General features: G+C 39.6%; 1 protein-coding gene across 1 annotated transcript in view; it reads right to left on the bottom strand.

Moving 5' to 3' along the window:
- Positions 1–23,323, bottom strand: part of CUX1 (cut like homeobox 1) — a 210,525-nt gene extending 187,202 nt beyond the window's left edge. The window contains exons 1-2 of the mRNA XM_009275491.1: positions 23,315–23,323; positions 13,654–13,764 (exon numbers count right to left, since the gene is read on the bottom strand). Coding sequence (XP_009273766.1) covers positions 13,654–13,764; positions 23,315–23,323 — 120 coding nt within the window. The remainder of the gene's footprint in view (positions 1–13,653; positions 13,765–23,314) is intronic.
- Positions 23,324–27,197: the final 3,874 nt, after the last annotated feature.

The following is a 27,197-nucleotide window of genomic DNA, read 5'->3' as shown; positions in this document are numbered from 1 at the left end:
TAAACCTCTGTCAATGTGTTGCCCTTTCTTCCTTCAGAAACCAGTGCAGAGTGGCTCAACTCATTTGTGCCTCTTCCACTAAGGAGCAGTGCACATCCCACTTCAATACCTCTTTTCTCCCAGAAATGATTACCTCAAAAGTTGGAACTAATTTGACAAAAATCTATTCTGCGTGATCATCCCCAACTTCTGGAGGTTTAAAGAACGCACTGCAACGCATTTACTGACAGGTTAGAACTAGCTGTCCACGCAGTCTCCACCAAAAACAAATGAGTAAGAATATTCGGGAATAGGTTTGGATTTTTTTAAGTAACTGCTTTATATTCAAAGTACCTGCATTTTTCACATGTACGTTTTTGAAAGGAGTCATGCAAAGTTACTCCTCTTGCCCCCCCAAACTCCAGAGATTGAGGTATTTTTCAGACTAAGAGTACATCAAGGAAAAAAAAAAAAATGACAAAACAAAACTAGCACTGGGGTTGCAAGACCGCAGTGATGGTTTTTCTTTACCATGTCCCCAGTTCTGGGGTGGACAGAACATCCCTGCACCGGTTCTAGCTCCCAGTCGCAGGAGATGAAGGCACCATCCCCTTGGGATGAACCAGGATCATCTCCATGTCTTTTACTTTTCCCCAATGCTTTTATGTGAACGAGGAAGGCGAGGGTAACAAGCTGCCAGCCACTTCTCCAGCTGACTAGCACCAGCCACCCAAGAGGTGGTTGCACAGTTTTGTATATATAAAGCTTGTAAAGCACTTTAGGAAGCTGCAGGATGAAAAGGACTGTATAAATGTAAGATATTATTATTATTAAACCAGTGATCTGACAAGAAGAGACAGCTTTTCAAATCTGTACAACAGCTTGAGCTGAAGAGATCAGGGAGTCCAATTTGAAAAAAATAATAATTTGAAACGAATTTGAGGATTAGAAGTGGCAGCTCTTTTGTGGATTCTCCATGGCAGGTAAATTTAGTAGGCTACTTTAATTTTGCATCGTTTTAACTCCTGGCAATGTCCTGTGCATTGAATCTGACAGAGAGACACAGTGTTTGAAGCTGTCGTGGCTACATTTTAGTCTCCCAATTTTACAATCAGTGTTTGAATCTGCTGCTACAACTCTGGGTACAGAGATCAGAGGCTTATCAAAGAGGCATCCATTTCAAAGACAAGCAGCAGCTTTGACTTCATTCCTTCAATGTTTAAAATTCCTGAAAAAGCAGACGAGCATACCACAAAACAGGTCTGAAGGAAATCTCTGTATCGGCTGTAAACCTATTTCACTATTAAGTTTTTAAGGATCTATTCTGGTCTCATGTAAAATGAGTGTGTTTAGCAGAGATAATCCTCTCAACAGGTGAGCTTAATATATGTCTTTTCCTGTACCTGAAAGTGTATTTTAAACCTGGCTTATTGCTTTATCAAGCATTCATCGAAGAACTAATTCAACCAGTTACCTGATTTTTTTGGACTAAAAGTGTCTTCCCTTTCCTAACAAAGCAGCACTTTCATTTCTTTATTGCTGCCCTTATTTTAACTGCATAGATGAACCAAGTGCACTGTAGGCAATAATATGTGTTGTCTGCAGTAAGATGGCATGGTTTAAAGGTGTATCACACTCAGGGAGTGCTGCACAGCTGCAGTGTGCTGTTGTCCACCTTCAACTCTTAACTTAAAGCTGAGTTTCAGCATTCACATGATTGGTATTACTGATCTCACCAGCATCCCCTCCTGTCAAGTCTGCAGTCAGGCTGGTGACAGACCCTGCTCACACAGGACACCAGCTGCTCTGTACTGTGAAATGTCCCACAGAGGGCACAGCATGACGAGAGGAGGAGAACAGCAAGGAGAGAAATCGTGCCAAAACAGAATTAACTTTTAACTGTTGTCAATTCTTCCTTTCAAGCTAGAAATGTGTTTTGTCTCTCTCTCTAATATGGAAGAGGAACAAGAATCTGAGCATTTTTCTTCCTTCCCTTCTCATAGAACCAGCATAAGAACTGCCCACACACACTGCCTGTCATCGAGACCTTTGTCCACTCACAAGCACCAACCCCTCAGTTGCTTTTTGCTAGAAAGCAAGAGTGGATTGCTGGAAAGTGCCAGAGGGATGTGCACATCTGATCCGAGTTCCTCTAGCTGAGCACCACCTAGCCCAAGAACGCTCTTGCACAGGGAGCAAGGGATAGCATTTCAAGATAGTCAAGCAATAGGTATTCTGATGGTCACTGCAGTTATTTAGGGTAACCTGGATCCCACCAAGGTGCAGGTGATTGCAGCCCCAAGCCTACCTCTAGCTTCTTATTTGCACCACAAACCTAGTTCTTCAGCTGCTCGTCAGCAGGAGTTAGAGGCAAAGGGGATAATCAGCAACAGGTTAATTTGTCTGATTAAGCCTTCAGAGATCTGGCATTTCAAACTTGCAATACAGCATGGTCCCTGAAGCTGTGCTCAGCCAGCTAGCTTGAAAGGAAGCCGCATGCTTCTGACAGCCAAGGGTAGCAGCCAGGGAACACCTTAAGCCGCATTTGAAACCCGTGGTCACACTAGCAGACTTAGCAAAGCTACACTGCAGGTGTAGACATGCCCTACAGTGCACTGAAAGTGCGTAAGAGTTCAGCTCTTCAGTGCTCAAATCACTTCCGACAAACAGGAGTGAGAAGTCGTAACACATTCGGGCCTTTTTAAAAAGCACTCCCAGCACCACCTTGCACTAAATGAAAGCTTCGGTTTAAAATGAGCATTTAAAACTCCAGAATGTTTACAATTCCCTCTTCTCACAGAACAGCCCATTTATCAGCATTCAGGCTATACACGTGATATCATGCCCATTAAAAGGTCCCCGATGCCCGCCCCCGACAAACCGATGAACTATGACATACACTTCGTAATACTTTAAAGCACAGTTATTTACCCAGTAAGAAACAAAACATTCAGAAAGCCACAGCAGAAGTTTTTACAAGATGCAATGATGCTGTATCTACATTAGCCAATTCAACAAACCAGATTGCTTTTATTTCTGAACTGAAGCAGGTGATATTTTTCATTGCTTCCTGTATTTCAGAGAATCACAAGAAAAGATACAAAAGCAGTTTTAGGCAGAAGGGCATGTGCTCATGCCGGTCCTTAACAGCTTTAATCTTTTAAGAGTAATAATCAATGAACTGATCCTCCAAGTGTACAGGTCTGCATAATTTGCTGTAGAAACTGGCACGTGTGTAACTCCTGCGTTAGGGTAAGCACCTAAGATCAGCAGAGCACATGCATAAAGCCGATTTCCAACTCGGAGGACCCGTCAGCCCCATCTCTACTGCTGAACGCTGGCCTAGTGCCGCAGCTGCCGAGAAAAACTTTCTTTTTAAAAAAGTCAGTTAAAAAATGCAGAAATATAGCCATAAACAAGCATTAGTGCTTCAAAAATTGTGAAACCACAATTTTATGGTTTTAAACAGAGACAAGGTGGAATCATGAATGGTAGCAATGTATTTCAGATGAAAGCTTTCAAGCAGATGAGAAATAGTTACAGGAGTTGGAACCTGAGTAACTACAGTTGCATTAAATTATTCCATCTGCAAGTCCATTAAAAATTGTTAATGGTTTTGTATGGCTTTTATATTTATTGGGTAGGTTTATTCCTATGTGAGTCATACATATTTATTACCAGGGTCCAGATAATGGTTATTAATAAAACTTCTTTTATTTGCATACTGTCTTGATGCTGGCCTAAATATTTACAACTTGACTATAAAATAAAAGAATCCTCAAAAATTATAAATAGCACCAGGGATGTGTCACAACTTTACTTTTTATACTTTATTACTTTTTTGGTGCTTTGTTTTTTCAAAAAGGGAAAAAAAACAACCTGGTAAACCCATTTCTTTTCTCAAGTCTAAAAAGCAGTAATACTTTCAAAGCTTTAAAGCACAATTTGTGTTGAGCAAGTAAGGGGAGATCCAAAGCTAAAGCAAGCTAGTTTTTATAATTAAGAAAATACATATATTTCTACACATAATTATGAACAGTAACAAAAGCCCAGTATTAAAATAGGTCCACTGAATCCCTGGAACTGTGCCTGCCAACTAAAACACCTACTATGAATTTAGTAATGGGTTATGCAAACATAAATTACAAGGCCAGACATTTTAAAAGGAAAAAAAGTTGATTTATTGTCACATTGGAGACACGGCAGGATAGAAGCACAATTTCATTTTTCCATATATTCATCAACACTGCAGATGTGTTAATGCAAAAAGAATTCTGAAATAAAAATGACTCTCAACTGCTCTAATTCTCATATGTCATTTAACTAACTTAAAAATGGTTACCAGGAAGCTTTCTTTTTTGTTTTGTTTTGGGGTTTTTTTGTTTGTTTGTTTGAAGCAAGGAAAAACTACTAAAAATTTCTGGAAGAACACAGATTTTAAGAGCATTTTACAAACATTTCTCCACCTAAAAATTTACCCCAAGACTTCATCCAAAATTGACCATAAAAGAGCGGTCCTGCAGAAAGTTGTGGTATTTGTGGGGTTTGGGTTTGGTTGGTTTTTGTTTTTTTTTTTTAAATAGAAAAGCTTACAACTATAATCTGTAACCTAGTCATTTTGTTTATGAGCATTTTCACTCAACATATTAATCGTTTCTGCTCTTGTTTCAAGCAGATCCAACTTTTCACTTATCCACTGTCACAGCAATGAAAAGAATCTCTCGTAACTGGCAACAATTATTAAAAGAGTTATTCATGACAATGTAATAATTTTAATGAGAACAACATGTTCCTTTAATTACACCTGAATGACTTTGAGGTCCAGCAGATGAACTGAAGTAGGTTTACAGCATATTTGTTCACAAACTAAAAAGGAAAAGTACCAATTGAAGATGTTTAATTATTTCTTCTTTTGGTAAATACACATAGGAAGGAAGAGCAGGTATCTTGCTTGCCTGTTATTTCTATAAGTTGAATCTTGAAAATAAGTCAACCTATTGTTCAAATGGCTCAAAGCAAATTTAGGAACTGAACTTCAGACTTTGTGTCATCTGTATATAAATTTCCAGTTTTACACTTACCTTTGTAAGTAACGTAACACAGAACATAAGAATAGCTCTTAATTATTGGTACCACAGTGAGAAGAATCTCAGCTATTTCAGCTAAATAAATGGAAGTATTTTCCCTTAAAAAACAGTCAATGATGCATTCAGTGAATCATGTTATTAGTCTTAATGCACACTTATTTAAACTACAACCGTTCTTGAGGAGGAAGGATGACAAATGCCCTGTAAGATCATGTTTTCTTTCTTCAAGTTCTGACCTTGAAAAAGTTCTCCTCTTTCAGACCTCCACTCCCCAACCTTCTCCCTACCCCGGCTGCTCGCTCTGGCCAGCTTCCAAATGGGTCAACGCTGAAAAGTTCAAGCAAAGGCAAGTACAACTTGAGAAAAACAAACTATTCGCTTTGCCTTGTTTCATTCTTAGCGACAGGAGAAATTCAAAGCAGCATCGAATGTTTAACAAGAGAGATTAATCTGTAAATATTTGCTTACAAGTATGTCCCTTTGTAAGCCACAGTAATACCAAAAATACCCCCTATTCTCCTTTTCTGCAATGGAAAATACAGCACCCTTGACATGACTGAAACCTAATACCTGCAACTGATGTTGCTAGAAGAAAAATACATTCTTCAACTGTCAAGCATGTTTAACCAGAAAAATGCTTAAATAAAATAAATCTAAATTACTAAGAGCAAGTGACTTCAGAGTAGTTGAAGAAATTAATTACTCTGAACATGTTCAGTTGAATCCGATGTGTCTCCCTCTTGAATATTTTTGGAACTCTTGAATAAAGTAATCACCCATATATTTTCAGCTTTATAAAAAGACTTTTGAGGTAGATGTGTTGTAGAAAATTTATTTAAGGATTTTTTTTTAAAAAATAGAGTCAGAGACAGTAACTCAAAGTGTCCTAGATCATGTGGTTTCAGAAAAATGCTTCAAATTAAACTTCTCTGCCTACTAACATATAACGCACGACCATTACTTCTGCAGGTCCAGGGAATTATTTTCCTAGATTTCAGACCTTTACAAATGCTGTTGTCCAGCTACACAGTTATCCATGAAATCCTACATACCAATAATGCCCAAAATACGGCCTCCTTTTGTAAAAGGACCTTCTCAAGTCCTGTTATCTCATAATAAATTCTACAGGTTCTGCAACCCGACAGTCTGCTGCCCACCTACAGCCTTTGCTGCCATCTTTTCCCTGCTCAGAAAAGCAAAACTGCTTGCTTTTGGAAAACAAACCAGACCCGAAGTCTTACTGAAGCGAGGATGCCAGTTCAGTCGACAAACTGACCCAGTGTTTAGGGGACGTGGGGGGAACATTCACAACTATATTGCAACACAGGGAAATCAGGCAGGTACGCCAGATAAAGGCTTACGTGTTAAAAAGGTTTGCTCCTGGCTTGGATTTGCTGTTCCTCCATGCACTGAGCTCTAGCAAGAATCGCTGCGAACGTCAAGTAATGTGTGCACAGCAAATAGCAGGGGAGATGCCATCTGCCAGAGATTCTGGCTTAGCTTTTTGTGGGTGATAAAGACAGGTTTTTTTAAAAAAAATTAATAATGTCTAGTAATTATAGTGGTGAGAATGGTCAATGTGCAGAAAAATGGACGTCAGTTTTGTGAGAATCCTAGAAAAATACAACTGTGAATTACAATTCTTTTATTGTTCCCTCACTTCCAATAAAGTGAAAAGGCAGCAAGAGATCATAATATAGAAAAGCATGGTCAGAAACACTGATGTTTTTCCTATTAACAATTAGAATATGCCAAAGTCAAATACGTATTAAATAATGACAACAAAATTATTGACAACTCACGAATAAGGGACCTCCAGGATAAGGTTTGATCTGATTTAACCTAACTGACTCCACAAGACTAGTTTTTAGATTACATTTTAAGACATGGAGCTATTTTATATTATTTTTCTGCAAAGTCACATAATAATAATATACTTCATTTAGCTTTTGAAATAACAAGCCCATGTAGTACAAATTACCATCAACATCATTTACCTTGCAAACAGAACCTCTTCAGAAAATGGTAATATTCAATAAAAACATCGAAAGGGAGGACATGGCACCTAAATATCATTATCCTAAAGGAGAGGTATTCATCTTCGTTCTAAACCTGCAAGATAAGTCATACTTCTCTGTTATGATAATTTTGGTTTTTTAAGGAAGGAAACGGTGATGTTTTAACTCAGTAAGGAGGGTATCCTATGTATTTAGCATTCTGCTAAGGTTTTAAATATATGAAGATTCTTAAAGATATAAAACAATTTTATAATAGTATTAAATGAACATTGGTAATTACATTTGAGTCATACAAATTAATAGAAAAGGTTCTTTTTGAACAAACTGCTTAACTGCAAATTCATTTCTTCTTAACAAAAATCTAACTCAGTAAGGAGGGTATCCTATGTATTTAGCATTCTGCTAAGGTTTTAAATATATGAAGATTCTTAAAGATATAAAACAATTTTATAATAGTATTAAATGAACATTGGTAATTGCATTTGAGTCATACAAATTAATAGAAAAGGTTCTTTTTGAACAAACTGCTTAACTGCAAATTCATTTCTTCTTATCAAAAATCTCTTAATATCTCCTTTTCAAAGTCATGGGAAGAGAGAAGGAAGGGAGAACTTAAGCAGCATTTCTCTTCCTCATCTTTTTCCTGAAATAATTTTTAAGTACTAAGTCAGGAAATACATAGAAAGGTGGTATTTTTTTATTCCCTACTATGCACCGAGACATTTACTATCTACAAATTGTATTAACTGCATTTAGTTGTATTATGCTAGCTAAATTTTATATAAATGTCATGTGTGTTCTTCCATAGTCAGGACCCAAAATTAACAGGATTCCCAGATGTTCCTGGCAAAGGGAAGGAAGGAAGGAACATCCCCACACTGGGGATGTACTCAGGCACACTGGGAATGTGAATTAAAAAAAATAAAAATTAAAAAAAAAAAAAAAGGGAGTAGAACAACCCAGCTCTAGATGGCAGCAAATCGATATTCACCCCTATGTACACAGACACCGAGAGCATCAACTATTTTCAAACAGTCTGTATATTTTCAGTAGTTATTTCAGTATACATATATATTCAGTAGTATATTTTCAGGCATGTTATCATTTTCACTTTTTCGCAGAGGCTAGACCAAATTTGACTGTGCAAAGTTGTTAGGAATCAACCAGAATTCACTACCAACAATTAGAAAAATAGTCCTCTCATTTCAAGAACTAATTCAACCAGCAGAATTAATTTTCCTTTTTTTTTAAGCTTGATTTGATTATCTTTTGCTGTAGAGACTGGATAATTCAATAGAATGATCCAGAAACACTGGAGACTAAGAATTTAAGAATTTTAAATTTAAAAAAATTGGGTCCTTGCATAATAACTGTGTTCATTTCCTTTTGTTAGTTATGACTGGCAATTATAATGTAGGGGATTTTTTCCCTAAAAAAACCCCCAAACATGGATCTTAAAAAATGCGCATCACCCTAATATGTAATGTCATGAATAAAACTATTACTTTTGTAACAAAAAAGCCCTACAGACTCATCTTTCTTTTTCTTTTGCAGCAGCGGCACTGCAGAAACATAACCGAGCAGGCCGGGGCCGACGGCAATGGTTCAGGTAACAAGGGCAACAATGAAAGCCAGGTTTTACCTGGGCAGGTGAATGTCACTCGTTAGGTACCAAGCAAGACAGCACAGAATTGGTCATGTAAAATGATACATACAGTGGAAGCGCATTGAAAGTGGCCGTGGCAACTTCTACTAACAGACACACGCGAGCTGACGGGAACAGGCACAACAGCGCAGTGCTGGGTGGTCCTCAGTGGCAACATCGCTGTCACATGCAGAACTCGCATTTATTTATTTATAGAAGTGCTCGGGGTCAGCAGGCAGCCACGTCCAGTCAGTCAGCGTTAAGGCATGCTTTTCATATACTCATTTATTGTGTTTTCTGGCACCTTCCAATATTCCATTTTCCAGGGCATTTTAAAAATACTTATTTGAGAACATACTTATGCTGTCTATATCTATGTTTAAAGGTTCTCCCATGTCCTTCCATAACTCTGCCGATCCAATCTTTAATTTGCGTTACAAAATACAGATGTCAATTTGAGCGTTTAAAGGTAACCTTGACTTTCTAAACCTCACCAATAGAGTACATTCGCAGCCTAGAAACAGTAAGGGGCAACAACAGCGAGGAATCATCAGTCCAACTTACCATCAGGGAAAAAAAACAGTGGCCAAAGTAACAAGCTCACAGGGTATCCAAATATATGCTTTATGCAGGTGTGTCACATCTGCCTGATTTTTTAGAGCTCATGTTCTCACATTAGAAAACTAGTATCTAATTTATTTCCCAAGAGCAGCCGGCCCAGACCTCTCAGGCTGGTCTTTTGTCTTGTGCTCAGTTTAATGACCCACATTTCAGGTGAGCCCGGTAATAACCGACATAGCTCAGCAAATATCTAGTTTACATGGCTAAATCGTAAAGAAAAGCAATGGAGAGTTACAGGTTAAACAGGCTTAAGTATTATTGTCTTCCCTCTCTGTGAGTATTTAACAATTACGTATTACTTATTTACAAAGTCTAGGCTTACTCAGTTATTTGTTTTCTGATATTTTCCACTATTGTTGTTGACAGCTTAAAAGTATGCACCACTGGAAGTATTAGCTAAGCTTTTCAATGTTTAAAACAGAAACAGGTAAGTAAAAGTAGTTACTCAGCTAGGAATCTGGGTAGAAACGAAGGCAAAGGTATCAACATTAGGAAGTATCTTCACTTTGTGCCAAAACTTATTAACCTGTGCAACTGAAATTATTTAGACTAAAAGAAAAAAGTAATTCTCAAAGATGGTCATTCAAGCATTTGCTTATTCACACCAGAATCGGCATATGAGGATGTGATGAATTAGACCAAGAATTTCATAGAGGTTAAAATACCCAAAAAGTGTCACAGTTAGTCACAACAGTTCAGGAATTATCACTATAAGAAAATAATAATCTGATGCAGGGTAGCAATTCATATGATGTATTTTGAGATGTCTTCCAAGTAACAGTCACGTAAAATTGATGTTTCAAGTAATCTCCTGACCAGTCTCAGCCTTCTGCAGTAGCTGCTCAGGATGAAACAAATTGAGACTGAAAATACCCCAAAACATCTATGAGCAGCAGGTCTGATATGACCTCTTAAAAGGTGTGGGGAAGTAAGAAGTATTTTTGGAATAACAGGAATTAAGAACCCTTTCCGAAACTTTCTGTCTGTAACAACCACCACTGAATCTTCTGTTCTCATAAGGTTCCCAAACACAAGATACTTCTTCCCAGAGTCATCTCCCAGTATGCCAAGTCAGAAATAGTATTTTAACATTTTTAAATACCAAAAGCCCTAGAGTCATTCCTATAAACATGAAAACATTGTATCTTTTGCAGCAGTTTGGTAATTTGCAAGGAAGGCAGAAATGACCCAAATAGATCTGTCACATATTTTAAAGTAAAAAGAAACAGAAGTATAAATATCCTCAACTTCATTAGTAATTTTTTGAATCCTTTTCTGCTACACAGGAGACTGCTTGCAAGCAGACATTATGGAAAGTCTAGAGGACATCCCAGACAGCAATGGATAGGAAAGTCAAGGCAATCGACATTTGTCTCCTGATTTATGGCGAGACTGGCTACAGCAGAGGAAAAGAGATGCTGGAACAGGCTAAACCGCTACTGCACTGACAGGGATGCATGCAGAATGAAAAAGAAAATGGAAAGTAGAATTCTGAAACAAACTGTTACATTTAACAATTCCATCTTTGTGGTTTTGGGTTTTTTTGTAACAAGAAAGATGTTACTTCATCGTGGAAATTTAAATTAAGCTGTACACTGGGTTACTTATTTATCTGAAGAACGGTTCTGCATGCAAGCTGGTCATCTACTACGGAACTCTTTTTTGTTACTAAAAGGAGCATGTTTGGTGTTTTAGTAACATAAATGTATCAGTTTGGAAATGCCAGTGGCTCACTCTGCGTTTCCTGTCCACCTCAAGGATGTTTTCGCCATATTGGGTAGGTTTTCAGACAAAAGTTGCAGTTTTGGAAAAAAACAGGTCGAGTAGTTAATAATCCTGCCTTCTAATTTTCAACTGTCTTCTCAAAGCTTAGACAGTTTTGGACGTATTCACAGACTTCCCTTCTTTTGGGGGAGTGCAGAAAACACCTGAAGATGAACACAGCAGTGCACAAGCTTAAACTTTTGTGTAAAGAGGAGTACCAGTGAAGTTTTCCAGCAAGGACGGTTGGACACTGCCTCACTCGGTTTTTGCCTCTTACACATGCCTTGCCCATGTCTACCACACCAAGCACCTTGGACAGGAGAGGAGACGGTGGCCCTATCAGACCTTGGGCATCTGAGCTACTTCCTCCATGCCTCTGGGAGCAATAACTGCAAGTCTGTTACAGCTGGCTGTTATTACAGTTCAGATACTTTCTTCTAATTCTTTGATCCCATTTTCACTTTTTAATTCTGTCAGAGTAAGCAGAAGAGGCGTTAAGATTGTGTTGCTGTTCAGAAGCAAAGCTGCAGCAGAGAAGACGGAGAAAGAAAGAGTATTAAAAAAAAATCCATGCAAGCTTATAAAGGAACGTGGTGCCATAGGAGTCCCAGGACACAAGATCAGGATGTAGAATCTAGCACAGATCCAAATTTCCCCAAACACTGGGGATGTTCAGAGCCATTGTTTTGAACCTAGTCCTTGAATGAAACACCTCTATTCTCTTCAAAAATATTATATGGAAGGCTACAGAATTGTATTTTACAAAAGTATATTTAAAACCTTACCGTCAAATGATTTAACAGAGGGGGCCATTCACTTCACTATCTTGTTTACTGGAAAGAGCTAATCGCATATTGTTTTCCCACTATATCTCTTGAAGTAACTCTACAGAGTATATAATTTTCCTCTGCACATCAACTCCCACTGAGTTACCAAGGCCCTCTCACAACACACTTAAAAGTGCAGTGTTTGGGGGGTGGTGGTGGGGTGTGTGTGTGTGTGTTCCCCCCACAGTAACCTTCTGCTCCACAAAAATAAAATTGGCCAAAAGAAATCATCCTGAAACACATCTGCAAACACGCTGTCAGCTACGAGCTGGCAGCTATAGCCACATTCTGAAGAATCCGTCATTTTCCTTATAGGAAAAAAAGGAAGGAAGCAGGAAAGTCAAGTAAGTCTTGTAGAACGAACTCAAGTTTCTAGCAAACAATTTGAAAATGTGGCCTCAGAAGTCTGTCTAATTTCTGGATTTTGTGCTATTTCCTATACCCTCCATATTCTTTCACTTCTCTCCTTCCTCCTCTTCTTCCCAACAGTTTGCTCTCTCCTGCAAAGGGAATCAACTCATTCCTCACCCTCTCAGAGCTACTGCATTCACTCTCCATATTCTTTTGATCCTTTATAAAGTCCTGTTCCTTCAAAGCTGCAGTCCCCAAATTTTCTCTTTTTAAAACAGAGAGAACCGATTTCTGCCCCGCAAAGCCTCCTCAGGGTGTCAGTTAAACACCCCCCCTTCCCCATAAGTCACTCCTGCTCCGACATTCCCTCTCCCCTCTCTGGGTCAGGCTCCTCCAGCATCTCTCCCTGTGTGCCAACAGGAAGCAAAGCAGCATCTGCTACTTGAGAGGCAGCAGTAAAGGTTAGAAAAGCTGCCTGCTGCTTCTCTCCCAGGAAGATACTTGGAAGGAACCGATACTTGTGTATCAGTTATCTGGAACGGGCTTTGAAACCCTAGAACATTTCTGGATGAACGAATTGCTGGCAATCATCGGGGTAAGGGGAAAAAAAAACACCACAAAACAAAAACAAACAAGCCCTACACATTGCTATGCATTCATTACAGTTAATAAAATCAGTTTATATATATTTTCTATACAATTCTGCATATGTGTACACAGACACACACACTGCACATGCTAACATGGGCATGCAAGACTTTAAATACTCCCAGCTTCCTACGCACAGTATTCACCTTTCCGAGGTTTGCCTAGCATCGGTCCTGACACCTTTCACACACCACCTGCAGCGCGCGACACACATCCTCCAAGTGGAGTTTTCTAAAGAGCTCAGCACTGACCTTGTCGCGTTTCCGCTGAAATCAACAGCAAAACTTAATTTGATTTTTGATGGGAAAATGAGCATCTTTGAAGTTATGCCCTTGATATAGATTTATTTAGGCAGTGAAATGTCACTTTCTACAGCCAAGTGCTAAGGGAGTTTGGGTTAGTGAAGAAATTTTTTTTGCAATTCTCCAGATTTTACATTATTACAAAATTTAGAGTAAGCCTGTTTGAAGGCTAATGTTCATACTTCCTCTAGAAATGTCAATTCATATGTCATTATTTACAGAACGCAAAAACTGCCTGAAGAGAAAGCCATCAAAAATAAGCAGTCTTAGTTAAGATGGTGGACTTAGCAATACATGCGAGAAAATCATGGAAACAAACCATTAAGAGGAAAAAAAAAAAAAATATTTCAGTAGGCTTAATACCATATACTACTGCAAGAAACTCAACACTGGAATAGCTTTTCTCCTTACCTCTGGAGTGTTTTTCTTGAACTCGCGACTTTGCTCAATAAGTTTTTTCCTAGACTGCTCACTTTCATCTTGCCGGTTAGCCAATATTGTTGCTGTGGTATCGAGCTCTCTCTGTCAAGAAAAACAAATAAAAAAAAAAAGGAACTATCGTTAGAGCTTAGCTCCTCACAGAAATAAAAACAAAAGCTCATATGTACATCATGCAATTTGGAATATCGAGACGGCTGGACTACGGAGCAGTACAGAACAAAGCATCAAGCTTCCAGAAATTGGACCTCCTAAAATAACATCAAATGAAGTTCTACAGCCTTTTTTATTCCATCTTGCAACCAAAACATCACCGTTTTTCTCAAAAGCATTCATGGCTTTACCACAACATTACAGAGGATAGCAGCAATGGCATGCAATACACACCTCCTAATAGTTTCCCAAATCCAGTGAAGATTACAGGTCTTGGACATGTTCAAGCCAGGTTTATTTTCACCTGCCTGCTTTTTAAAGATACTGGATTTTCCCTTTTTGAGTTACTCTATGAAAAAAAATTCTGATCAACTCAAATATTGGTTAACCTTATACTTCAGCCTAGACTGGTTACGCTTCAGTCACTCTTAATTTCAAATGACACCCTGTATACAATTCTGTACTGCCACTGCAATGCTCTTTTGCCATTTAAGCACCAGAAAACCTGCTGTGCCACTGGCATTTGTTCATAATTCAACAACCTGTAACAGACCAGACCAAAAAAACCAAGCCTGGGACCTCCTGTTGGGTCTAATTCCAGATCCCCAGTAGTTGGTCAAGTCACTGACCAGGTCACCTCTTGATACCACCACACACAGAAACCAGGGTAAAAGTAAAGCAGATCTGGTTACTACTAGATGGTTAGCATAAAAACTTTACCATGCGTCGGGGTCATATATACTTCCCAGTGGAACTGGGCACCCAGTATGGGGAAACAAAAACGGGAAAACAAAGATTTGCCTCTTCTTATTTTTGCAGAGGTGTTAGAAATAGCAACAGACAGCAGGTACCTATGGGACAACCTGCTAAAAACCCTGTTCTGCAAGTTTAAAAAAAGAACGTACAGGACTAACAGGTAAAAAGTAAAACGTAATTCAGCTCCTGAATTTTTTTCTAGATACTCTGTGAAAAAGCCTAATTCCAAATTCTTAGTTACACTTTTGTATTGGTGAATCCTGTAACTGTGAATGTAACTGTGAATAAAACACACGATGGATGTACGTGTGTTTTATGTGACTCCACAGTTTGACCTCTGGAGGGAAAAAAAAAAAAAAGCCTTCTGCAGTTTCCAACTCAAAAGGATCAATACTTTTTTCCCCCTTTAGGTTTATTACCACAAAATTAAGAGACTTTTTTTTTTCTAATAAATATATGGACCATAGTTATCTTAATCCTTGGAAATAAGCTAAATATGACAAATGGATTTGAAGCTAGGCAGCATGCTGGAGCCAGCGACCTAAATATTGTCACTGTAATGCTTAAAAAACCCTCTATTTCTGACTTTGAGGAAAAAAACAGGGCAATATGTCCACCAGATCTTGGTTTGGAATCCTGTAACATATGTGAAATCTATTGCAGAAAAGTGGGAAATACTTAACAGTTGGATAAACCACATTTGAAATTCATCCCAGCTAAGTTTATGCAAGAAAAAAGAGCAACAGAAACCAATGTGGTTAAGCAGTACTATAAAGAGCAATATAACGGCTAAGCAGAAGGCTTTTAAAAAATATAAACAATCTGGTACGGCCAGCAACTTGGAAAACTATATTTAAAAAGGAAGCACACATTTAAAGCAAAGTAAAGAAAACACAAATCATGAAGTAAGAGGGAATTTCAGTAGACCAAAGAATCAAATACTCTGTTATACAATATAGAGTGCTAGCAAGCAACTTTACAAATGGAAAAGTAGACTTTTAAAGACCTATACTTCCAAATTTAGAAACAAAAAAAAAAAAGATCTGATTAAAAAATAAATCATATTTCATATATTGTGCTATTATGAAGAGTCAGGTAGCAAATGAAGAATAACCTTCTCGCCCTCACTGCTTGATTGACACCAGCGCCCCAATGCACTTACTACGGGCACCTTCCCATTACTTTCAGAATTCCTTCTGGGACAGGTATGATAATTTCTCACCGCAAAACATGTCCTTATGTGCCATCTCAGGTACAGACATCATCAGGGAGAAATGCCATCATGCAACTACACTGAACTGTTTGACGCTGTGGGCTGAAGCCCAAAAGCTCAAGATCTTACCCAGCATTTACAAACAACAGATATAGTAAGATGCAATTCCAGAGGAGAAACAGGAGATATCTAGCTCCATATACAAGATCTGATATAAAATGAGATGTTAAATCTTCAAGCTATGTCATAGTTAACAAGCCCCAAATCAAAACTATTTGGAAAATCACTATTTTTTTTACTTCCTTACTTGATCTCAGCCATGTACACTACAAGTTTTATTTATTTAAACATACTAATAGATACAGGATTAACGGAAGATTTTTCATACTTTTGTGACTTGATCTCATGAGATACCCCAATTTTTGTACAAATTCAATGTGGCCAATGCATTCTTTCTGCAAGCAAGCACTTATTAAGGGGTAAGTAGTATTAACTTTGAGATTTCAAACCTGAGTACTGTATAACACTCAAAGGTATACACGCTTCCCAAGTCTTGCAACCACTAAGGAGATATTAAGTAAAAGGAGATGTAATACTGTACAGACAGAAGCATATTGGAACGTCCTTTAAAGCATAACAAAAACAGGAGACCGTGTCTCAGTATCATTCTCCACACCTTTGAAATCAAAAAGGTTCCAATGAAAAGCAAACAGAATCCAGGGCTCAAAGGTGTTGCAGTGGTGAACTGCCTACAGAAAGGATTCAAAGCCTGGAAGCTTTAGTTCCACTGATTCAACATTGGCTAATAAACTTTCTGGCCAAAAATAGCCACCATTCAATCACTCCTGCAAAAAGTGAGTCGCTGCTTGGAGCACATTTTGAGAGAGAACAAGCAAGACCATTATCTTTCCCCTTGCCCCAAAGTCCCATAGATTTAGGGCAGACACAGTTCACACTGCTTAAGCCACAGACAACTAAAGAACTCTCTCCAGGGTTTCTACTTTGACCCATTTCAACAAATTTATTGGGGGTGGGAGGGAGGCAGTGGGAAGAGAGGAGACAAGAAAGTCTTATGCTCTTAAGTGCAGGAGTCATCAAAAGCAATCCTCAGAAAACAACATTAAAAGGTTTCTTTCATGCAATATATATAAAAAAAAGTATCTTAAACTAGGAGGGTCAATCTGCTATCCACTGTAACTACAACCAACTTAGAAGTGAATTTGTCTTCCTTTAATGCAAGTATTTCTAGCCTCTTTTAGGCTCCCCAGGAGCCATCCCTCTTCATTCTGCCTCTGTCACCCCCGTGCCACAGACCATGACAACATGGCTGTGCAGGGGGCCACAGCAGGAGAGCAAGCCTGCTGAAAACCAATATCCCACCTTTCCCCCCGAACTTTTGTTGCACTGAATCGGTTCCCTGTTCAGGCCCCCACTGCAGCTACAAGGTGTCGTACCATTACAAAGGGGAGGTGGGAAACCACAGCTGGAGGGAGGGAGGCTGGTGGAATCCCCGCTTTCGGCACCAACATGCAATTAGGTTGACCCCAAGTAATTATGAAACTCCAGCCTCATTGCAGGCAGGTTTCAAGGTTGTTTTCTTTTACGGCTGACACCTCTTTCCCTACAAGATGCATACCTTGATAATCACCTTGCCAGCAGGTCTGCACCACTCTGACAACTGACCGGTTTAGCACACCGAAAGTCCTCCTTCCCTTTTTATAACAGGAAGCTTCAAACCAGCCCTTCTGCCGCCCGAGCCCTAAGAGCGGCTGGCTGGCATCTCTCAAAGTTGAGTCCCATGGGCTGTCCAAAAACTACTCACTTGGGAAAGTGATTCTAGAAAGAAATTGGGCTTTCTTGGATATTTATGAAGTTTCTGTTCCCCCATCCAAAAGGTGGAAGAAAATGAGACTATATAAGCAGAAGAGAACCCCATGGTGCCAAGGCTGCTCACTCCTGTCCTGCTCTGCTTATGTGAGTGAAACTGGACTAAAAAGAAGAATTTGTGTGAAAACCAAAGCCAGGGGCAAGAGCAGCACCCTCTGCTTTAGGGACACTGTGGAAAGAAACAGGGGATAAGCAGAAAGGATATATAGAAATGTGAATTTGGGAGCACGATGGTGGGAAAGGTGTATGTGACTCTGCGATGTATCTCCATCAGCAGGAGGGAAGAGAGGCAACAGCAACATTAGACTCATCACCTCTGGTCTGAAAAGGTGCGACAGAGGCAGAGACTGTGCAGGTCCCCATCCCCTCCTGGCAGCAAGAGGCGGCCCCGAGAGAAGCTGTCTGAACACGAGGGTGTTGAGGACAGACACTCACTCCATTTCTCCATAGCTGTGCTTTCTTTTTATTCATAGTGTGACTGGAATAAATAATACAAACCAGCGTTTCTCTATGCTCCAGCCAACTCCATCCATACGTCGAGCTCTCACCGATACCCTTCTCTGCCCTAACACTCACCATGGCTGACCATGCATCTCAGACACCCATTTCTAACAGCTACAGCCACTGCCCAGCACAGGTATTTTGGGATCCAAGAAACCAACTCGCTTCAGCATCCCAATCCCCCCAAAGGTCGCTCCAACATAATCTATCATAACTAGTATTCAATCTCTGTTTGGAACCGGTATTTCTATGTTTCACATGGAAAAAGTTATAAAAAGTTATGTAATAATCATCTGCAAGTACTGTGATGTAACTGTATCCCAAAATTTTGTTATTCTCCCATTTTAAAATGCTTAATCCCTTCTGCATTTACCACAAAGCTCTTACACTGGAGCAAGAAACATGTATTACAACTTTAAGACAGCCTGACTTTTTTCTGGTAGACTTCTAGTCAGGGACACAATGCCTAGGCTATGCCTTCAAAAGCCTTAAGCTAGGCTGCAGATGTTAACAGCACATTTTCACCATAAACCTTGTTTTACTCGTTACAAGGATAGACACAAATCACAACTGCATGTAGATTAGGAATTTTCTACCAGTAAATGTAGTAGTAACCATTTCCCCTGAAATCTTGCTTCTGTGTATTTAAGGTATTTCCCTTTATCATCGTTTCAATCAGTTACCCAGTCTACATGATAATCTGCTACTGAAAGGAGTTTTCAGTAGTCTCATTTTTGTTTTCATCCTCTCTCAGGATTGCATTTGTCAGTCTATCAAAGCTCTCAATGCAGCTTTTTGCAATTTTTAAATTCCTATTAAAGGGAAATTTCTCAGTGCAACGATGACACCAATGTACAAGTGTCTGGCACAACTGCATATGCAGAGCCTACTTGTCTTGGGGAAATTTTACATTTCCCTAACTGATCTATTAGGCAATCTACCCTTCAATCTTAAAAACCCCATAGTTTTCACCTGTTCAGAAGCCTACGTACTGATTACGTAAGTATTTCAGAAATATTTCAGAAATGATGAACTGCTTTGCGAGCTTGATGTGTTTCTCCGGAAAAACAAACAGGCATGCTCACTTGATAAAGCTCTAGATCATGACCAGGGAAGTAACCACAAAGCTGACATTGGGAATTTTTGTTAATGGCTATTTTGACTGTAAAAAGCAAGCACCAATTCCAATCTGAAAGCGCTCAGAAAGGTAAAACATACGTAAGAATGCAACAATGCAAGAAGTTTCTTTTCTGTAAAATTAGTTCGTGTCTGCCTCTCTGTAAAGCCCCTTTTTAACACAAGCAAAAGGAAAGATCAGAGAGTTCAACAAGAGTGCAACACCAAGAACCACTGTTCCCCTGCCTTACAAATCAGCAGTGAATGACGAACAAATAACAAAGCAAAGATCAGAATACCTGCTTTTTACTCTCCTGGAGAAAAAAAAAATCAAAAGCCATAAGCATTAAACAAAACACGTTTCTTAAGAAGCATTTTGCCATTTGGCAAACTGATGCAACTACCTTCCAAACACAGAATTAGTTAGGAAATGTCAAAAAACACATTTTATTTCCGCATACTCAAGTAATTTGACTCCAAGTAGGTTTTTAAACAAGCTTTAACTGGAACAAATTTTGTGCCCTATACAATGCTTTTGGACAGTGAGTCAACGTGTGTGGTGGCCACCCCATTAAGCAAAGAGAGAACAAAACCGGAGGTGCCGATGCGGCTATCAATAAGATAACTTAACTAACAGGCTCTTAAAAAAACAAAAGGAGAAAGTAAAAAAAGTGTTGTGGCTTTGTCTGTTCACAATAACACCAGCCACTACCACAAACGTAGGGAAAGCCTATCAAAAAATCTTGCAAGAGGGGAATGCTAGTACAGGCTTTTCAAAAGGAGCTATTATCAGCATAAACCAGCCGCATAAATATCTACGCCAGCAACAAATGCACTACGAGGGGAAAAGACTGCCAGTGCCACAGCCTACACAATATTATGCCTGTCTTTTCTTCTGCACCTTGAATTCAAAACTTTTTAGAAAATGCAAAGAACAGGAGACTGTCCAGAGCTATAAAGACCATAATGCCAAAGGATCTATTTAATGTAGGATCTATTTAACAAGCTTTTCCTCTCACTCAGGAAAATAATGAAACATTGCCTATTTGTTCCAAAAGGTAGTTTTCATCTTCCGACATTATTTATTCCTTCTTTCCACCCTCCTCAAAACCACGTGCATTCAGGGCTGAAGAACGCCTTCACAAGCCCCAGGTCTGATGAGCAGCACCCGGGCTGGGTCTCCACCGCTGGTGACAGCGGCACCGCTCGCGATGCGCTCTGACTTCTCTCCAGAAATGAAGTTCAGGTTGCACTCATAGTGTCCTCAACCCTAACCCCAAAGCTTCTCTCCTCCTCCTCCTCATGTTCCTCAGCTTCTACACCAGACTCTTAGTCATCTCTGTCTTCGTTCCCACCAGGTCTACTTTCACCTCATCACTACCACACAACAGTAAGCATTCGCCTGAAGTGTTGGGCAAACTAAAAACCAGCTGGAAGGTGTCACCCAGACCTCAGCAGCACTCGCTGCTCTCTGCATCTCTAAGCCTGCTCCTCCCCAAGCCTTTTTAAAAGGCGCTCTCACGCAGATGCTCTACTACCCACACCACAGTCCCGCCAGCATCACAAAACCACCACCTTCCATTACCTCACCCAAAGACCTTGCAGTTTGGTTTCAATACCTGGCCAAAAAAACCCCAACAAACCCCCTTCAGCAAACCTACTCCATCAGTTACTTAACACTCTGCTAGGTTTTGCATCTTAGTTCATTACACTTTCAAACGATGTAAGTTTCCTAAAAAGTAAATGCAAGTGTTTGCTAGGGAGAGGGCTCCCTTATTTTTGAAAACGCAGCACGTCCACAACCACCCTGCTGCAGCTCCCATCCCGGTGGGGTACTGCTTACAACTTCACTGACTTCCCACACATTAATTTTCACACTCTTCCACTTTAAAGCAGAAGTTCAAACTAGTTGCTTCAATAGCTAGAACAGAAAAGTCCAAAAAGTAATGAATTAATTTAAATGTCGCTGCAGTGAGGCTTCCCAGAAGGCTGGATTTCAGACAGATAGCAAGTGTACAGTGCAAAGCAGCAAGCACTGCTCCAACTCGGAGCAATCTGCTCACCCATCGTCCCCCTGGCCACACAGCAAGTCACACCCCAACCTGCATTACAACCATGTCAACTCCTGCTTCCCTGTCCTATGCAGCTGATGGCTTTCTACATGATAAAAATCAAGTTAGCTAATCACGTACACACTAGTTAATGACTTTGAAAGAAACAAAAAAATGCCTCAGCTTAATATTTGTGACTTTCATAGCAGCTACAGGGCGGTGGGGAATCAAACTACATCTTCTTCTGCCAAATAAAATAAATTACAGGAAGCCAAAGGAAACCCACTGTTGCTTGCAAAGACTTTGCCTAGGCAAGACACAAAGTAAAATACATCTGCTTGACCTTTTATCTCATTAGTTGATCAAAAGCTGACCAAAACACAACGCCAGCAGCCATACTCACCATAGTTCTCACCACACTACAGCAGACAAATCACCCCTTCTTTTAACTGGCAACAGAGAACGCAATACCCACACTATCAAGATCACAGCACACTGGGTCCCACTCGGGCCACGCTGCCCTCCCCGCTCCCCTCCGCTTTTGTCACTGCCCTTAGGAGCGCAGCAGGTCGGGGCAGGAGGTGTCTCCCCGAGTCCCCTTCTCAGCCCTCCCCGCATGCACGCCAGCGCCGGGGGCTGGAATAGCTGCACGTGGGAAGGACGGCGAGGAAAAAAACACAACAGTCTAGTCACATTTCTGATACCAGCAAATCATTCTGTTTTAGCTAGGAGGTGCACAGCAACCATGCCCCATAAAGCACATTTTTTGTAGACAATTTTTAAAAGAGCTTTGGCCCATTAAAAAAAAAAAACAAAACCAAAACCCAAACAATTAACTGATGAGTAATTACAAACTACTTAATGCACTACTCTTATCGTTTGTTTCAAGCCACTAATGCAGCAGCCACTGTGTTCAGGTGGAAAGGGATTACGCTGCCATTTTGTAATAAAATACCGTCACTACCTTCAGCTAATGTCTTGCTTCCAAGTAAGAGCAGATTCATGAGTTGCATTAAATAATTCTTTTGACCACAGATCAAAGAAAAATGTAGTCTTAAAAGAGTGGTTTAAATAACAAAAAGTTCAACCCTTTAACTAAGCTCTGTTACATCATTTAAAGTATTTAGTTACTCCCCTTTTCAGCCTAAGCTTTGCTAGTAAATGAAGCATGACCGTGCTTTAAGCAAGACACATACTATAACACAGACCAGGATTTATAACTTGCTATACAGGTTGCCACCAATAAATCAATACTATATATACACACACTGTATAGTCTTGTTTCAGTGTGAGTTCTGGGAACTTACTGTTTAAAAAAAAATAACCTCAAGCTTTTTTGTTTTGTTTTTATTCTAAATGAAAACAAACTTGTTGCTCACGTTTTATTTAACTTCACCCAAACCCTAACTACACTAAGTGTCATTTAGAACAAAAATTCACAATTATTTTTCCTTTGACGACACGTGTTATTAATTTTATTTTTAGATTTTTTTTTAACATGGTTAACCATTACAGACAGACCAACTGTCCACCCTAAAGCCCGTCACAACAACCGCTCAATAATCCTTCAGTCTCCAAATGCAATCACCAATCTGAAAGCTACTTAAGCTGTTTCCTAACATTCAGACATAAAATATTTACCAACAAAAGTATAAATACACACTGAAAAAGCAACCTAAAAATACTTTTAAAACCACATTCCAACAAAGCAGTTCCTTGAGGGATGGGAAAAACTTACCATGGACTTGAACTAACACACGACCTCATGTTTTTGGGCATTGCAGAAGTGGTATAATAGATTAATAAACTACCCTACATCTTGAAAATGTCGTCCAGTGACTCCCCTCTAGTAGGCTTACTTTCACCTGCCCTTTTTACTGCTGATCAAGGGACACGCTTAAATGCCGCCATGCTCCCTCACCCACGGTCTTTCCCCCCCCGCAGAAGCGCTGTATACCTGGTCCATGGCGCAGCTGCACAGCCTGGGGGGCATCAGGCACAGGACAGGGACCGCAGCATTTTGCAGAGGAAGCTGGATGGGGAACTCGTATTAAGAAATAAGTGGTAACAAAAACAAGATCAGAAGCAGCTTACTGGCAAATGAAATTGTTGTTTGATAAACAATTTAAGCAGGAAGAGTATTTGGCAGAGCGTTTTCAGAGAACGGTCCTTGACTCCTGACTAACATGCTTCCTCCCTTGGTCCGAGTTTGTTGACTTTCTGGGCATGCTGTAAGGTTTATGCATTTTCCCATGATGGGGAAAAATAGAGCTTTTTTGTGAAGTTGCCTGTAAATGCAATTGGTGGATATTTTCTAAAAAAAATATAGATATAAATAGGAAACAAGAAAGCAACGTTTTCTTTAGTAGTAGCAAAAACCTAAATAAAGTCCCATTTAGGCCTCTTAGTATTCTTTCAGGCCTAAATCCCAAATAATGACTCAGCTTGGCATGACAACACACAACAGTAAAAAGTACGTCTGGCATTTAATACCAATAGCAAGCATTACATATTCTGGACCATTAAACAGAACGCCAGATCTTGAAGCCTTTCAGAAAATTTTTATAGTTTTTAATAATTTATCTGGACGATTACAGTTCAGCGTAAGTATCACACTTTACACTGAACTTCTGAAATCATGAGGCAGGGGCGGTGGAATGCAGAAGGCCTTTTCTATCTAGGTGTTTCCCAACAACATACTGCAGTACTTAGTTAAGCTCATTTTCTGTGACATGAAAAGGAAAATAGCAGAATTGACTCATGAAGTAAAATTAGCTGATGTACAGTCACAAGGAGGCTGGCTTGGAGGTGACAGCATGCATAACAGCATATAACAAAAAATAACATGCTTAATGTTAATAATGTTGCAAGCCAGTTTAGAACCAGAAGTACTATTCTCTGTGCAGTATTTTTAACATGGACCATCCATTTTTAAAATCAGCATTTCTAGTAAAACACCCTAAACTGTGTATCAGGAATTATTACAAAGGCCTTCTAGAAATCATGCATTAACAAAGGCACACATTAAATATTTTTAAAATACTGCAAATCTGGCATTTAGAATCAGTAAAAGGCATGCCTAGCAGGATGAGCACTGGACTACAGACAGCCAACGTCGGCTTGCTCCATGAACACAACTGAGGTAGACAGTACAGCTAACACACTTTTTTAGCCATGAAAAACTTCTTTGGTGATAATTTATAGAATTCCCCCACTATTCACTGTGACAAATCACACTAAAATGAAAACAACAGATTTAGCTGCAGTGGCACTGTCAACCTTGCTATGATACACTGTCACTAAAAAGTCCTTAATTTTGGCTATCAAATACAATTTCAATTTCTTGCACTTTAGAGCAGTAAAAACAATTCTGTGAAGACTCTGTGTTTACAATCCCTCAGTAAAGAATGCAGCTGTCTCAATCAATGCTGATTGTCTGTTAATTAGTTCAGTTTTACAAGCTGATGGAACAGATTACTTCATTCCCTCCCCACACACAGAAAGAAACTCTACAAATAGTTATCTACAATACAGTAATTTTTGCTTCCCGGCAATTTGGGGAGGTGGATGATGTACTAGGGAAGTAAGCGATCTCTTTACCAAGAAATCATTTCAGTTTGTATCTTTTCAAGGCATTCTGTCATACAGTGATTTTCAGTCCCTATATATACACACGCCTCTCTCCCCCTCCCCTATATGAAAATTGAAATAAACAGCAACACTTTCCGATACGGTGGGAATACCTCCGCTTTTTTTTGCTGTGGCTGAAACCACATCCAGAGTTATCCCAAGTCCTTTACGAACAAGAGTCAGGTCCTCGTGAATAATTTCCTATCTGTATTATGTATTTAATCAGCATCACATTTTTGAACCAAAAATAGCATTCAGATTTGTGACCTACAGCAGCAAGCTAAAGGTTTTTAGTGAACAGTTTTAAGTTGCTATCGCCATTCTCCATCCCCATGAGCTTTTCAGACAAACTAAAAAAATAGCTGGATTACCTCTGAGCTACTCACTCTCACGATTCACTGCCTCTAGTATCTCCATCCTTTATCTAGACACTCTTTAAGAAGAGCCAAATTTTAGCTTTCGTATATGTAGACAAGTGTTGGGCACCCTCATCCAAATGCCAGAAAGCACTCTGGTTGAGAAAACTGATGAAATACTATAAAGCCCTAGGCCTGATAATATGAAAGTTTGATCCAAAAATGCCTCTTTTGAGATGACACAACATGCTACACATTACATCAAACAATAAAAGTTTCACTTTGAGACTGGTTTTCTTCCTCTCAGTTTGGATCCTACATAAGGGGGGGGAGTTCTAGTTAAAGAACATCTATGTATTTACAAGAAAACGCATTCTGGTATGAACTGAATACGTAACTACTAAGCTTACTGCAGAAGAAGCAAGTGGACAAATATGAAGCCTCACAAAACCACAGAATTATCAGACCGCTAGAGATGTTTTTTGGCAGTGTATCTGGCTGGTAAGTACAAAGGATAATCTAAATAAAACAGTAATTCTTCTACACAAAGACATCTATAGACATCTGCTTCAACAGCAGCATCACAGAGAGCCTAAAACCTCTAACGCTTTTCAGAGTTCAGTATTTCAGTATACAAAAAAATATCAGAGTTTAATTTTTGCATTATGAAGACCGTCATCCAAAGCAGATCACTGAAAACACCTTGCAAAAAATTCTCTGGATCCACAGAAACAGCACTGGGGGAGAAAAACTTTGAAATGCAGTAGTCATCTCATGTTGGAGATGTTAACCTGAACAATAAGGGAACCAAGAACAACCACCATTCAGCTGAAGCCTGATTATTTTTTCAGCCAGTGTTTTTCAGTTAACTTTAGCTAAATTGTATTTCTACAATCCTATAAGCAAAGGTCAAACTCTGCTTAAACCCACAACAGGTTTGTTCTGCTTTTCTGCCTCTCCGCTTCTTTCACATCACCCAGGAAAAAGACATTTAGAATATGATCCTGGCTTTCCAAATTTCTTATGCAGGCCAGAATAAAAAGGTGTGTGGGGGGCTGTTTGGTTTTGTTGTCCATTGGAGGGGGGGGGTTAAAAAAAAAAAAAGTTGTTTTATCCTGATATTGCTTTGGGATTTTTTGTTGTCTGTCCCATCCTGCAAGCTCCCCTACCCACCCAGTCTTGAGAACAACTGGTTGGCTTCACCATTTAAACAACGCACAAGCCACCGTTGCTAAACATGCTGCATCAAATGCTACATTTACTAATGCAGACTTAACTATTCTTGCTGCAACACTCGGACACTTCCTCGGCTTTCATGTGCCACGGCATAGACAGTTACAACCCTGGGAAGTTTCACCAAAGCTCCTCCTTGAACTGGTGCCATTCACTTGGCTGCCTGATGTTGCAACATCCGAGTTGCATCTCTTCCCATGTGGGGACGAGGCAGAGCCGCAGAGCAGTGTGAGAAAGCCTGCACCGCTGCGACGCGCTGTACGCCTGCTGCAGCCAGAGACAGGACTTCAGGCTCCAGTACAATCAGTCCAGGCACTCACAGTAACATTAGATACCTAATTAGGAGGGAATAATTTGGAAAGGGATTGCTAGATGCTATTTGATGTACCACTGCAAATTAAGCATTATCTGTAAGCCTCCAGAATTATTTCCCACAATGTCTCTGGTTATATTAGTTCGATGACTATAAATCAATCTTTAATTTTTGTGCTTCACGTGCACCAATATACAGGATTCTGCAGTTGCAGACAAAAGAAAAAAAATCTCAAAAGGACTTGCCAACCTTTCCTTGATCTGTATCGGTACTCAGTGGGACACATGCTTTAGAGTTTAGCTTGCATA

This window comes from Aptenodytes forsteri, unplaced genomic scaffold (genome assembly GCF_000699145.1).
Source record: "Aptenodytes forsteri isolate BGI_AS27 unplaced genomic scaffold, ASM69914v1 Scaffold347, whole genome shotgun sequence".
NCBI lineage: Eukaryota > Metazoa > Chordata > Aves > Sphenisciformes > Spheniscidae > Aptenodytes > Aptenodytes forsteri.
The sequence above is the reverse complement of the archived record's forward strand: the minus strand, read 5'-3'. Positions and strand labels throughout refer to the sequence as shown.